Here is a 16,391-nt window from a genome sequence, read left to right as displayed (position 1 = left end):
ACACACACACACACACACACACACACACACACACACACACACACACATTTCCATACATTCCTTGGCAATATTCCATTATCTACAGGCTTGTCAAAAAGATAACGGAAATCGATCGTGAATTAAAACGTCATGCTCAGAACAAGATGAGAGTACCAAAGAACACATTACCTGAACACCAAAGAAAATTATTAATAATACAATTATAATAAGAATAATGTTATATATAATAATAATCTTAATAAATAAATAAATAAATAAATAAATAAATACTTTTTTAATCGTCATTCTCGTTATCATCGTAATAAAAACAAAAAAAAAAAAAACAAACAAAAAAATTATAACAATGAAGGCACATTCCACTCTTTTATAGATTTTATTAAAAACTTTACGTTAACGAGAAAACTTTTTTAAAAAGATACACAGGAACGAAAAAAAAGCAAACTTTTACAAACAACGAAGAAATATGAAATTTGTATCAAGTTCAAGATGGCGTGCAAAGTATCTTTGAACTAAAGTGAATAAAAAAAGAAAGAAATAGAATAGTTGCGAACAAACATACAAGCAGAACGTAACTAACGTGCTATGCTATGAAAACAAGCTGCAACGTTATAATAGAACAAAATACCCGCAAACTTAGCGCACATTTACTTGTTTAGAAATCAGAAATATTAAAAAATTTCATATATATATATATATATATATATATTTATATTTATATATATATATATATATAAAGCAAAGAGTGCAAGTGTTTACTTTTATTCAAGTTATAGCAACTGATAAATGAGGAATAGAACAGAAGCCGAAGTAAATGAATTACATACACCAGTAAGCAGTAATAACAACAACAGCGGCCATCTACTCAGCATAACAAGTTAAAAAAGTTTTAGATTACATTACAAAAACTGACAAAATTGTGATGCGTCAGCATTTATAAAATTCAGAGACGCAACTATACATGCACAACTCCACCGCACCTTACGAACTCCATGAAAGGGCGTTGCTGACAAGCCAACAATTGCGCACACACACGCACACACACACATAACGTACCAAATTTCATTTGTTTCTCTTACTGACACGTGTAACTAAGTTTATATACATGTATGTATCCTCTTATAAATTACAAACTTTACAAAAAAATAAAAAAAAATAAAAATAATAATAATAATAATAATAATAATAAAAAAAAAGAAGCAACGTTTTGAACAACGGCTGATGATGAGTGCGGTCAATTGAGGAGCAACAACCGGATACAGAATACGGCAAAGAAAGTGTTTGGAAATGTGTTGCAATTAATGTCACATCAGTCGTCGTTCTTGTCGTCGTCATTGTCATTTTCTGATGTCATTGCTGAAATTTGTTGAAATTAAATACATTACCGTTACACTCCTGTTTCCATTCATACGTCATTCTTCTGTTCACTGTTATTCCTATCAGATACAGAAGCATTCATATGCTTCTTAAAATTCAAGACTCGACGCGAAACTGCACCATACATCCACAAAGATTAATAGGGCAACAAAAAAAAAAAAAATAAATAAAAAATCAAAAACAAAATATATAACAAAAATAAATAAATAAAAGAGGGACAAAGAGAATTAAACGACGAAGGAAATGTCTCTGGGACAATATTTTAGGCACTAACTAACTCCCTTGCATAAGTTTTGATTACCCTTCACAAATATTAAATTATTGGCAATGAGTTTCCGCTGGTTTCGATCTTGATATGAAGGCATGAAGGTATTAAGGTACTTGTACTTGTCAACTTTTCGAATATTGCGGATATGTAGATTAGGTTCACTTACGGCCGATAACACGACACAATTGTATCCATATTTCCATATTTCTATCGAAAATGAAAACGAAAAAAAAAAAAAAAAAATGGAATGAATTACTTTTGTTGCATGCAACAGATCGGGGAAATAATGAGGATTGCATAACATAGTCGAATACGGAGAGCGCACTTAGCGGAGAGCGGAACGATCTATTTTGAAGACTTTGAATTATCTTACTTTGCCGCATGACGTGTGGTTTCGTCGAAATTTTCTGATTTCACTTCGTAGGCCATCCATCCACAGTGTATTTCCCGCCGTTATATATGCAATAAAAAAAACTAATTTTTCTTCAGCGACAGACGGAAAACACTTGCACAATCTAATACATTGCTATATATTATTACATCATAGCAGTTGTAATAGTTCAGTAATGCCGAAGTAATGCTTGTTGTGGAAAATCCAAATGTGTCTTTCTACTGTACTGACTGACGTTGCTCTTGTGCAATTGCTTTTTATTTTTTTTTTTTGGTCTTTTTTTATCCCCTCTCCCTCTCCCTCCCCCTCCCCACTCTCGACTACCCACACCCCCTGTATATTGTTGTGTTCTTGGTGAGAACTAAGATTTGCGATATTCTTCATGCACAAGGATAATTTTTTCCTCCATACAAGATGTAATTCTTTTATATACGTATTGCATACACGATTACATAGATAGATGGATAGATATATAGATAGATAGATAGATAGATAGATACATTGAGAGAGTAATAAGTAGACAACAACGCTCAAGACCTCCTGTTTTGTATGCACGCTTTTGTGCACAAATACTCTGAGGGTATTTTGCTATATGGGGGATAATCTTTTTAGTTTAAGTTTTATTTCTTTTTAACTCATTCATAATTGTGGATAATGTATGATTATTTAAAAAGCTCTTTATTTTTCTTTCTCTCCTCATATTATTTCCCTCGCAAAAGGATATTTTTGGCACATAACCGATCTACACTTGGATACAATATATTCGACACAAGGGGATGTAATGAGAAGTAAGTACGAAATAAAAATCATTGAAACAATGAAATTTTGAGTGCACGTTAAAAATGTTAAGAACCTTAACGATAATTATGTGAAACAAATCAGATAAGCTAAACGATATACTTAAGCATAATTTCTATAAGAATTTAATGCGTTCCGCATTTACAATTTAATAAATGTTAGAATAATTTACAAATTTTTTTTTTTTTTTTTTTTACTTACCGTCTCAAGGTCGAATCGATGTCTTAATTTCAAAGCGTGACTTATGCTCAACTTAAACCACAAGTTAAGACTTTTGTTTTTTCATTTAATTACTTACACCAAAAGAAATATGTGATGCATGAGACTGGAAAAAGTATCTGCTTATGTTATACGCCGTCGGCTGTGTCATTTTCTTCGCGATGCGGCTAACATCGCAAAAAACTCACTTTTGCATTAAGTTTTCCGCATCCCATATCACTCATGTGGTAAGGTTATCTTACTTATTTAACATAGTGTAGAAGTAAGCAACAGCCAGAAGGACTTGAGACTTGGGACTGGGACTGGGACTCAACGAATCATTAATCGGTTTATGGACTATTTTTTGAATCGATTTAAGCATGTATGTCCGTCTGTCCTGCCTACACACATTTTGATGTTCAACCAACAGTTTATTGGGTCGAGTAATTTAGCATATTGACATGCTTTGATCCAAGAATTAAAGCAATGCACCAGGGATTGGAGTGGATGGGATCGTTTTTACTTGTGAATAAAAATGGGAATATTCTATTTTATAGCAACACGTTGTCGCACGCACGCTAATGATTTGACCTGCATAAATTTACTGTGGGAAGTTTTATCAATTTTTTGGACGCCTTCGCATAAGAAGCATTCTCACAAAAACTCAGCATTTATCGGGTAACTATGGTAAACTGTGGTAAACTAAGTAAAAAATTTCATTAGGCGAAATAATATGAGGTGTTCAAGAGAGTCGTACTTGCCCGACTCTAACTTGTTTATGTTGTTATTTAAGCTGTGAAATTCATCAACTGAGGTTAGAATTTGGATTGCGTGTACGCGAGCTTCTCCAGATTTTATCGTCCAATAGCGGACGCAGTCTGTTCGCTAAATAAAAAAAATTTATTTTTTTGATTAAATTAAAGGCCCAATATGAAGTTGTATTAAATGTCAATTTGACATAAGCAGATAATGTTCGACGTTGCGATATGTATAAGTGGCAACAATAATAAAAGATAAAATAACAGAATAGCCGGACAAGGTCCAGCATTAAATACCCTATCCCTCTTCGTCTAACGCAATTATTCATTCATTGTCGTGACAATATACCAAAAATTATATATTATTGCTAGGTAATCGCAGGGTTTTTTACGAATGGCCTCCTCTTGGGGAGAGAGAGAGAGCGCGCATAATATTTCAACTGTAGTGCAGTGTTACAGGGAAATAGTTCGTTCTTTGCGTACAAAGTTACAATGTCTGGCAGTACTCTTTATACCAGTTGCGGTACAAGGTGTGTTAAATTTATGCAGACGTACGCAACACGCAAGAGAACTTGAGATAAATAGATTCAGCATCACTTTCTAAATCGAGCTAAGATTGTCTGTGCTTCTATCTGTTTGTCTGTCCATCTATCAGTTTGTCTGCCCATCTATCCGTTGTCTGTATTGATGAACTACGGTATATTGAAGTTTCCTGGTCCAGAGACAAACACTGTTGGAAATGACTCGAGTCGGGCTGCTTCCTCAACTACTAGCCATTTGACTTGATCTTCATCTGAAAAGTTGTAATAAGAATAACTGTAGGGTGATGTAGGGTATATAAGGGCGAGCTGTGATCCACTATATTGTTCTTACTCGTTATGGAAGATCTCTATTTCGACATGCGTTCACATCAGCAAGGTTTTGCTAGCGTGCAGCGAAATCAATGTTTAGGTATTACAAAACGAATGACTAACTGAATACGTTCTTATTATTCGGTAGATTATAGAGAAACCTAAAAACTAATCTGATGCCACCACAAATAGGGTAAAGCACCCAACCACTAATCCGGATGATAATGTCTGCAACAACTTCTCCTCGTTCGCACTCAAGTGAAAATTAGTGCCCTATTTTTTGTGAAGGTTATTTGCTATACAGATGCTTGACATAAATACAATGAAAAACTTTTTTTACTCAGCAGTTGAACTGAAGAGTTTCAATGGAAGGGTTGAAAAGAATTATAGAATAATAAATTAAACAAACAGCTGGGCTATAAAGCTTGGACAGAAGTGCTGCTGGTTTAACTTGATTAAAGTAAAGATGCAATGCTTTCAAGGCAAGGAAGAAAATTGTGTGGACAATAAATAAAACAATAATTTTAGTTCTCTCGATATGGAATAGAGCCTTTGAAAAAGATACTCCCTTCAGTTGCATAGGCCAGGTAAAACGCTAATAATCGGTATTTTCTCCTTTTCCTTCCTTACGGATTTGGTTTTGTAGAAAATCAATTAGTTTTCATGGAATTTCAAATCATGAAATGTGCCATTTTCAGCCTGTACAGTATGCTACAGGTAGAATTAAAATAAGAGCTCAAAAGTCAATCGCTCAGTTTGTGTCTCTGTCCCAACCTTAATTAAGTTAATTACAAACGAATCATTGCCTAAGTTAGCCGTAGACATATCACACCGTAGAGCTAAGGCTATGATCTATGGAAGAAATCAGCCTAAATGTGGAATCTCCTGATTCCAAATTAACTTGTCTGTCTGTTGTCGAATGAGTCCATTCGCTCTCTCTGTCTGCTGGGCAACGCGAGCTATGGGCTCACATTAATGTGATATGAGAAAAGTTATAGGACAAGCTTGGTGATAACTTGGAAAAATGAACTGTGATCTATTAAGCACTTGGATTTTTTGCAATTCCTTTACTGTCATGACAACATGATGAAATCAATTTCCGAATTACGCTGAAATTCATTGCAGGGTGAACTCACGTCCCGCTTGCGGAATTTCGAAATCATGTCGAAACTCGAGTGAGACTCTCACTTTGCTTTTTCGTAGGACTTAGCTACGGATTATAATCGATTCGTCAATCGGAAGAATCAATCCGTCTCACGAAATATAAACATTCTTGTGTTGTATGTATGCGAATGTATGACCGCAAACATTGAGAAGTTCGCTTTAGTTCAAGTCGTAAAGACAAAAATTCCCCCGAAGATCGATAGTATAGTAAAAATTTAAATTTTCTTAATACCTGACTTAGGGTACATTTTGATGCGACACCGAATGTTTCATGTCACACGAATTAGACTGTAAATGTAATAATTTAATGTCATTCCTAAGGGGAACACGTAGGCACTTTTATCGCTCGTTCATTTGCTTTAAGATAATGAAGTTTACCTCTTAACTGCTTAGCAATTTTATTGGTAGACTTTAGCCAAATTTTCTTCGAAGGACAATGGTAAACATTTTCTATAGAAATTATACGTGATTTCTGAAATGCAATCAGTAAAATACACCCAATAGCTTAATTTCCTAATCTGTTGTAATGTTAGCCAGACAAAGCGGAAAAACGAGAAAAGAGGGAGAGAGCGCGCACACATATGTATATGCAAATAAAGAATTCATATAAAACAGTTTTTTATCTACGCTACTATCAAAAAAACGTTTGGTCATTATTTGCGTTTTTTTTTTTTTTTTTGTTTTATTTTTGTTTTTTTCTGCATTCTTTCTTTATATTTTCTTTTTTTCTTTACATGTTTTTTTCAGGTTGTTGGCACATCGAAAGACAAACACCCAGCTCATCCGCTCACTTACCGGGTCGTTATGGTGATTACCTCTGTGATAGTCCTTGGAGCCTAATTGAGTCTGCTGCCGAAGCAATGAAATCACGACAGGGTGATAATGTCGAGTTTGTCCTATGGACAGGGTAAGTATTAAATATAATAACCTGAGAACACACTTGAGATTTCTTGCCGGCAAACCAAACACTGAAGATGTGCGAGAACAATATCTACTATGGATTTCATACATAATTTACATATAAACATATATTAAATTTAATTTTATTTCAAATCGAAAATAAGTTACCCCATGAAAATCCCAAATCCAGTTTAAATGCGTGCATTTAAAAAAATGCTTCCGCCCCACCGCCTACTCAAAAAGAGTAGACAAAAAAAAGTAGTATATATGCATATATATAGAAAAAGCGAAAAGAAAAAACGGCCACAGTAACCGATATGAACGAAATTTTTGTTTAAGTTGTCCGTGAACATGACAAAATAGAAACAAAATAACTGCATTGCAGTTTCAAACGATTGAGAACTGTGTACACTTGGCCGCGTTTAAATTATACGAAAATTTTTTGTATGCGAAAATCCTGGCTGTGTACTTTCATGTACAAAGGACGTATAGTAAAATGAAAATAAGTAATAAAAGTGTAAAAAATAAACTTAATAAACTAAAAGGTATTGCGTCGCAAGGGTGGCCTAACACACACACACACACACACACACACACACACACAGAGAGAGAGAGAAAGCTTAAAAAACCCCGAAATTCTGCAAAAATGTAAAAGTAAAAAATTCATTCGTACAACCTATACAGGTTGTAATTTGCACGAGTTTATCAGCGCACACTATCGGATCGTCGCATACGTTAATTCTCGTTGCCATCAAATCTATATATTCAGAGGCTTTAATAGATTCCTTCCTTATCTTTTCGAAAATTAACTATAAACGGTCAATGGTGTAGAAGAGAAGGAGAAGTACACGCATAACACATAAACGGGCACTAAAATGTACCTCTGTCGTAACACGTTTACCATATCCAGTAAGCGATAAGTGAACAATTTTGTTTCCTACAATACAACAAACAACAAACTTAATTTTATCAATTTTCTTCTCATATTTGAGAACAACTTTCAAAAACCTCAACGTTATTAGGCATATTTGCTCATCTCTTATCCTATCCTATCTACCCTAAGCTCCGTCTATCAGTGCGATGAATAAGTCAGATGCCTGGTAAGGAAAAGGCAACTTTTTTCAGCAAGACAAGGTTTTTTTCAACATAGCTTTCGTTCGACTCCATACATCGAGTTCACGGATTTGAAAATTTCTTATGATCTTCAAACAAACAGCTGTTAGTATTCCCCTCGAGTTCCTTATTGGACACAAAACGCTTGGCAGATATCTCTGGAAGTTTGCAAAGAGGAAACAGTCGGTGAGGGAAGAATCTGGAGAAGACAAGAATTGCGTAAGCAAACAACAATTCATGCAATTCGTACGCCCATGTAATATTTGACGGATGAACTCTCTGTGTGGTATAGGATTTTTTCTCCCTTTTCTCCGGCCGTCTCTCTTTGATTTTTTTTTATTAACCCGGTACAATAACGTTATTGCGGTGCTTATCGCGGATGATTTCCAATATCGTTCGTAGCTACGTAACGACGATGAACCTTAGACAAGTTGGCCGCAGACATCTCTAACGAAAGAGGCAGTTCTTCTGCATGAAGCACTTTTGCAATTGAGTGCAGTATTAAGTGCAGACGAGTACAATATATCTACAGTAGCAATTAGGGCCGGCCAACATTATATTATATTAGCGATTTATTCGATTGTGCCCGATATTTTAGTCTGAGTTAAATGATCCGAACGACGTCCATCGCTTGTGCTTGCGAAAGCGTTTAAAACTCGTTATCCAGCTATTGAGGCGATTTCTCCATATTGTTTATGGAATCTCTTTGCTATCTAATCTAAATTTTTTTTTTAATGCCATTGTTGTTGTGGAAGGGAATTTGAAAAGTCTTCCTCTCTTCGACTTTAAAGATGATTGGTTTTGGTGGTGGCTCCTTCTGTCATCACGTGCTTTACTTACTAATCACATTAAAGCTTAATAGCGTAGATTCCTAAAATTAGCCCTACGTTGAATTCAAATCTTTACTGCATTACCAAACGCATCTCTGAGGTTTACCGTAAGTGAGAAAAAAAAAGTCCAAGAGAAAGGCGAATCATTCTATTTGTGTACGGAAGTAGGTTCTCCGAGACGCGTGGAGACAAATCAGAGAGGCAACCTTCGCCAGCAGTCGCAATGCAATTTAGCGTAGAACCCTTGAACTAGAAAATTTGCATCCACCACACCACAATTGGAATTTATCATATCGCTGATGTAGATCGTAAAGCGACGACAGTTTTGAATAATGCTACTACTGTTCTCGACAATATTGTCACTAATTTTTGAATCAATGATAGATAAAGCGCTCGTGTGTTTGTCGAATCATGACTCAGCGAGACATTCACTTATGTATGAAAATTGTTTATCTACGAACATCCTTGTGTCGCATATTTATACGCAGGTTGTCCACACACCGGACATCTGGACATCGATTATAAGTACAAATGTATCGGATTGTGCATTGACAAAGTGCAAGGGATAAGGTATATGTCCCTTCAAATCTCGCAATATGCTAAATGTAGCTAAAGCCTGTTGTCAAGTAATTCGGCGCTTTGGTTGCCTCTAGAAGCTTGACTGTCATTGCATTGTCCTGTTAGTTTGCTGTGGTCGCAGCATTCAGCATACAATTTGAATCGAGAATATTTCTAGTTTGTAGATTTGTGGGAGTCTCTGAAACCATGTTGCGTGTATTGCAAACCTTTTAACAAAGTGAATATGCCGGTAATATCTCGATTGAAGAAGAAAGAACGACAGAAGATAAAGGAAAATTTCCTAAACTCTAAGCAACACCTATAGGCAGAATTAATTTCAATATAAGCGATTATGGCTGTGTGTGTGTGTGTGTGTGTGTATGTGTGTGTGTGCGTGTGTGTGTGTGTGTGTGTTTGTGTAGTGTTGTTTTTTCTCTCGTTAACTTTAACGGAGATTTTCTTACATTTAGTTTTATTCTCTTCCCGTTACCCGGATAGACGGACATACCGGAGCTGCTATTTCATGCTTCGCAATGTCGGCAGATGCAAAATCTTTTCATTTGCATTTCAGTTTTGCACAATTGTTTCTCTTCTTCTTCTTCTTCTTCTTCTTCGTCTTCCTTTGAGATTTTCATTAAGCGTAAATTATAAACATAACGAAAACGGAAACTAACTTTTTTACTACTATTCCCTTCATCCCAAGATTGACAATTTCAACTTTTCTTCTCTTCTCCTCTTCTCCTCTTCTCCTCTCTTCTATTCTATGTACTTGAGTTTCTTTCTTTTTTTCTTTTTTTTTGTCTTTTTGTTTCTCCTTCTCTTTCTTTTTCGAAACCAAATGTTTATTTTATTATACAAAGCACTGTACAACTAAAGAAAGAAAAATGAAAGCAAATGAACTTCGAAATCGTAGCAAGTATTTGCTATAAAATGCCAACGTATTACAGTATAACTTACCGACACTCCCTTCATATGACCGGATCTCTAACACAAAAGTAGATTTTCCAAAATTGAAATAAAAAAACAAAAAAAAATTGTCCAGTGTTGTCCATTAAATGTGTATAAAAATGATTTCGATTTAATCAGATTGAAAGTGTATTTGCATTTAAATGTAAGAGAAATCCGGCATAAGACAAACATTAATCTTTTAATTATTTTACATGTAAGAAAACACGCAACCCCCCATCCATCCTCTCACTCGTACGTTGATATTTATATATAGATGTGTGTAGCCAGGCACGTTTAAAAACAGTAGCATTCATGCGTGCAAATATCTTTAGCTGTGATTGATTTCACTTGAATGTACAGGGAAATAAAATGAACAGCCAGCCATACGTACGCACGAACATGAAAAACTCTACCCTTATAACGGATGACATGATTATTTGCAAATTAGATTAATGCCATTAGTTAATGCATGCAAATCTGTTTGATACGAAACTAATACAATTGAATATTTGAATTTATCTCCCTTTCTCTCTCTCTCTGTGTGTGTGTGTGTGTGTGTGTGTGTGTGTGTATGTAATTGTGAGTATGTAAATTCACTTTAATTCAGTATCACTTTATTGTAAAATGTAATGCTGAGCAAACATATACACACATATTCATATATAACGTGCACATACATTTGTCTTTTTAATATAAATATTTCTGTATTTATAAACCTTATTGATTTTATATATATATATATATATATATATATATGTCTGACATATCTGACTTGAAAAAGTAAATCCACTTGAACTGCATTAAGTAATTTATTGACGCATTAATATTTTATGTTAATTGACTCCAAATATCAATAAGCGCTTTATATATGTATATATATGTATTTATTTTTTCGCTTTTTTTTTTTTTTTTTTTTTTTTTTTTTTTTTTTTTTTTTTTTTTTTAATTCCATTCATGTAGACCTGTAGATGAAAGGCATTGTGCGAAAAGTACAATGCAGTAGACTGGGGTATATATTAATATTCTTTCCGCGTATATGGCGTATTTAATATTGAGTTGATACTTAAATAAAGCAACGCTGAATCTGATTCCGATTCCAATTACGAACGTACATACATTATACAATTAATTGGTCCAGATTCGTAAAGCGTAGCGCGTAAAGCGTTTGTCTAATGTACGGGCATTAGAATAGAAAGTTTACGTTCTTGATCGATGCATAGATAGATATTTAAAACAATCTTATTAAACAATTATCGAGTATATATATATGTAACGCAATTTGTAATTCGTTTATTCGCATAGGTACCTGTTTATGGTTTACTGCAATAATTAGTAATCTAATGACTTTAGATAGTGAAATTGAAGCGAAAAGCCTTAAATCACAATTGCCATTAGCTATAGTTCTCCGTTTCGTATGTTTCGTTCGCTTTATGTAGACAAACTATATAGAAAATTAATAATTCAAATGTGAAATTTATGCATAGGCTATATACAATAAAGATTGAAGCCTCTCGCCCTCACTTTCACTCTGTGTCTCTCTGTTTACCGCAATCTATTATTATGTCTGCAATTATGCGTGTGTAGTGTATATATGGATTTCCTTTTCAATGCAATATTATTTTGTTAAAACGTTTTAATCTCATTTTTACTAACACAAACTTCTGCCTAATAAGATTTTACCGGATGTAAGCGGAAAAATTCACTTTGCTTTCAAGTAAATTGATTTCAAAATGTATCTGCCACAAACACAAAAAAAAAACACACACACACACACACACACACACACATACACACACACACAAAACACACAATCGTACACATTCGTATGCACAGAGAGGAGAATAGAAATGCTTTCTAATCGTTTTAAATTTTTATAAATAAAACCTTATTTAGGTGGTCGTAATAATTGAATTTAATCCGATCGAATAGCATGATACGGGTATAAGGGAAAGCGACGCCAAGAAATTTATATCCTTTTAATGTATTTAATTAATTAAAAACGGAATTTCATACGCTAGAGTATATATATATACGCGCTCGCGGATCGCTCGGTCCCAATGAACATATTCTTGTTTGATTCTCTCTCTCTCTTTCTCTCTCTTTTTTTTTTTTTTTTTTTTTTTTGTTTATATTATTATTATTATTATTATTATTTTATTTTTTCTTCTTAATTTTCTCATTTTCCTTTCAATTTCTTTCATTTTTCTTTTATTAACTAACGCATTGTGCATAGGGATGGTCTGTCGCATTCGGCACATCCAATGTCTGAATTGAAAAAACTGGAAATCTTGCGCAACATTACCGATTTGTTAGGAAGAACGTTTTCATCACAATTTGTATTTCCGGTATTGGGACATGAAGATGGCACAACAACGAATTTCCGGCATATGGGCGAATTGTGGCGTCATTGGCTGCCGACCGAAGCGTTGTATACATTTGAAAAAGGTAAATGATGTTTTAGATAAGGCTATATGTACATAACTATGCGTGCGTATATTCATGTATATGTGTTTATATAGAAATTGGTGTGGTACGTAAGCCACACCAATTTTTGATTCACTTTTTGAAAATTATTGCCACGAAAACTAACCAAACAATCTAGAAACACCTTCGTAATTGTAATATGCATCCATGTGAGCATATTTATAACAGCGGTTTGCGGAACTTGTAGGGGAGGAGATTGGGGGGTGGTTTTTTTTTTCCCCTTTTTCTCTTTGTTTCCGCATATTTTGTAGCAAAAGTAAATAAACGCATCACCCTAATAGAAGTCGAATAGTGTGTGTATGTTAACAAATGACTATTGCTCAAGTAGATAGCAGCAACAAATGTGTCGTGTATGTACGCTTGGAATAGCAATCCTGTTGTTGTCATTGCAATCGCATCCTTGTTCATGTATTAAAGTTTGTATGTCTGCTCTGTTCTCAAAAGATGTGCAATTGCGTATAGACGGAAATTGATTTTCGTACATTTAGATGGACAAAAGTTGAGATAAGTTGATATCAACCTTTTCAATGTTGTTAACAAATATGTGGTGAAATGGAAAAAAAAAAAAAAAATAACAAAAAAAATACGAAAAGGAAACAATCTGCGAAAGGTACTAGATTTTGGCTTTTCAATTCCTAAGCAGAGTTTATTTTCGATTTCTAACTTAAAACCAATGCTTATGTATAACTTTTCCATCAAATTTACCTTAAGGACGTTAGAAAGAAAGCCTTTTCATTTATGTGTCTATTCAATGAAATGGAATTAAATTTGTCAAAAGACTTATATGTAAATATGTAAAATTGTCTGCCCCCTAATGTTGTCTGTGATATTAAATGATGTTTAGATGGGGTACTTGAAGTGTCGCTAAATTTGTTGACTCACTCGATTTAAATGAGTAAGTAATGAGCTTAGGGCAAATTCATTGCTTTATCATGCGGATATCCAGTTAAAGGGAAAAAGGAATTGTAATCGGGCATCAAGAAGAATGTAATTTATTCTACGTTATTAGGACGAAGTAAACGGCTTAGAAGACACGCAAAAGCACCCAAATCCCTACCATCACATTCAAGCCAAAAAGATCAGTCTACAAACAATAATGTGGTCGAGTCAGCAACATCATAGCGGTGAAGTATGATCCGCACATTTTACAAACCGTACGAAACTGTCGCTCGGTACGCTTGAAGCTCGTTGCAACAGTTGGAAATGTCGCGAAATTCTGGCTGAAAGATCCCTATATGGCCTATGTTATGCAAATTTGCACTTTAAAGAATTTTAAAGATTTGATTTACAAATCAAAGAGAATTTTATTAACTTACTAAGCAATTAATTCAGTCGAAGTGTTAGAAACGCACGCACACCCACATAGCGAAATAACGACATTTTGCCTTGTATCACTTTTAATAAACATTGACTCATATATTTATTTTCATGTACACTCGTGTACACTCATAACATATAAATAAATTGGTTCTCTTTCAACTCAAAATTGCAAATTCCAAGTATACCGCAAGTATCGTATCGTATATACATAGATACATAGATACATAGATAGATAGATAGATAGATGCATTTTTATGTATTTGTTTGGATGATATTCTTTTATTGTTTCTACTTGTTCTACTTGCCTTCGTACAGGTGGTTATTATTCCATTGAACAAACTAAGAGCCGTCTCCGCATAATAGCATTGAATACAAATTTCATGAGACACGATCCCAAATATTCACAAAGTCATTTGGCAGCAGTCAGACAGCGCATGCCAACGAATGGCGGTCCTGGCGTTGGTGGGGGTGCGGGTGCCGGAGCTGCCGAATCAACAGAATATAAAAATTATTATTATCATCATGGCAATCTGCATCAGCATCATGGACATGCCAGCGATTGGACATCGCCTCACAGCTACGGCTATAATGGCCATCATAGAGGCATAAGTGTTATGCCTGGCGGTGGTATCAGTATCGGCATGGGTAGCATTGTGGACGGTGCTCGTGTAAGCGCCCTGTCCGAATATGAAAATCAAGATACTGAAAAACAATGGCTTTGGCTCGAAGATGTTTTATCCAAATCGAAAATCAGCAAAGAAACGGTAAGTGAATCGAGAACATTGTATATACATACGTTTAGTTTATCATCTATTTTCTTCTCCTTTTCTTTTTTTTTTGTTGAATCCTTTTCTGCAACAACTATTAATTTTAATTAATGGCGCGCATATAAACATTATTTTAAAAAATTCATATCAATTGTCCTTTGTCTTGAGAACGAATATCATCATCGTTAAGTATTTCTTTTCCTTTATTCACTTTTATTCTGCTTCTAATGTCGCTTAGAAGATATACGAATGAAATCTGAATAAATTGTAAGAGAAGTTTTGGTTCTTACGCAGCCAAAGACATTAATATACAAATCAAATTTCAAGAAATTTTTATATTACATAACTACTACAAGGGTAACAGGTATATACAGGATCAAGGATGAAGGTCGAGGCGTTTTCTTTAAGAGATGACTTCACTTCATTGCATAGCTTTGCTAAAACTAACCCTATCAAGTTGTACTCTTGTATGCACTAAGGGTGTGTAGTACATGAGGAACAATTATTTATGTTATTTGTTGAGACTAAGTGGACTAAGCCAAGTCCGCCTGAGTAGCTGGATAGGTAAGAACCCCAACCACCAAATCAGTGTGCGTGGATTCAAATCTCAAGTGCGTTAAAGTGAGCGCTTAGTGAGTGCTTAGTAAAAGACGTAACACTTATCGATTGGATTACGGCCACCATTTCCCAATTATTATTTTATTTTTTTTTTTGTATCCATCACCGGAGGACGAGGTTTTTTGTCGTTTTGCCGAAACGTTTACATCGCCGAGAAAGACGCTTCGGACATATGTACTCTTGATGACCATCAAAGACTGAACCGATTTAAGGATGTTCGTTCGGTGGGGTTGTCCGTTCGTCCGTCTGTATAATGTCTGTTGTAAACATTCTCCTGGCCGCAAAAATGAACCTATCGACATCAAATTTAGAAATTCTTGTGCGCAGATTCGAAAGATAGTAACGCGTGTCACTAGACATAGACAGCATTCAATCAATCGGCACAGCGTCTTGTATATATTTTAAATTGTAAAGGTTACCTTGATTTGAAAATGCAGTGACTACCAGAAAATCTTTGGAGACAGAGATAGAGGAAAAGTGTTTTCACAATGAAGAGGAGTTATTGAGTGTTGAACAATTGCACACTAATGTCAAATATAATAAAAATACATTTCGAACGTTTGAAATGCTATTTTTCAAAACAAAAGCTCGCCGGAATTTTTCCTATATTCCTTTGGAATTTCTTACAATATCTTCGAAATAAGGCAAGAGTAAGACGCACATAATTTCCGATAATTTAAACTTTTTTATTCACAAATAATGAAGAAGAAATGCTTTTGGTGATGTAATGCTACTGGTGATGTAAGGGTGTATTAAGTTTGTGTGGATGTATACAGCATATAATATTCTAAACATCGTTTTACTTACATGGAAACGCCTTCAAATATACATAATTGATTTCTTTCTATCAGGTCACAATAACATAAACATAATCAATTTTTTTCTATCAACTTTGGAAAACTTTCCATCACGCAAGAATATTTTGGAAAACCTGCGTGCCGAATGTCCGCCAGTAAGACTTGCATGTTCGACCTGAAAATGTTTCCCATCGGTTCGCCAATACGCTTACAACTCCAAATAATTGAACTGAATTGCAATTGCATGAAGAACA

At 34.7% G+C, this 16,391-nt stretch overlaps 1 protein-coding gene across 1 annotated transcript in view; it reads left to right on the top strand.

Annotated features, from left to right (window-relative positions):
* LOC119645303 overlaps positions 1-16,391 on the top strand; it is a 139,667-nt gene that overhangs the window by 54,999 nt on the left and 68,277 nt on the right. Inside the window, exons 4-7 of the mRNA XM_038045440.1 lie at positions 2,753-2,821; positions 6,550-6,709; positions 12,385-12,596; positions 14,271-14,719. Coding sequence (XP_037901368.1) covers positions 2,753-2,821; positions 6,550-6,709; positions 12,385-12,596; positions 14,271-14,719 — 890 coding nt within the window. The remainder of the gene's footprint in view (positions 1-2,752; positions 2,822-6,549; positions 6,710-12,384; positions 12,597-14,270; positions 14,720-16,391) is intronic.

The sequence above is a fragment of the Glossina fuscipes genome, unplaced genomic scaffold, assembly GCF_014805625.2.
Source record: "Glossina fuscipes isolate IAEA_lab_2018 unplaced genomic scaffold, Yale_Gfus_2 1, whole genome shotgun sequence".
Classification (NCBI taxonomy): Eukaryota; Metazoa; Arthropoda; class Insecta; order Diptera; family Glossinidae; genus Glossina; species Glossina fuscipes.
The sequence above is the reverse complement of the archived record's forward strand: the minus strand, read 5'-3'. Positions and strand labels throughout refer to the sequence as shown.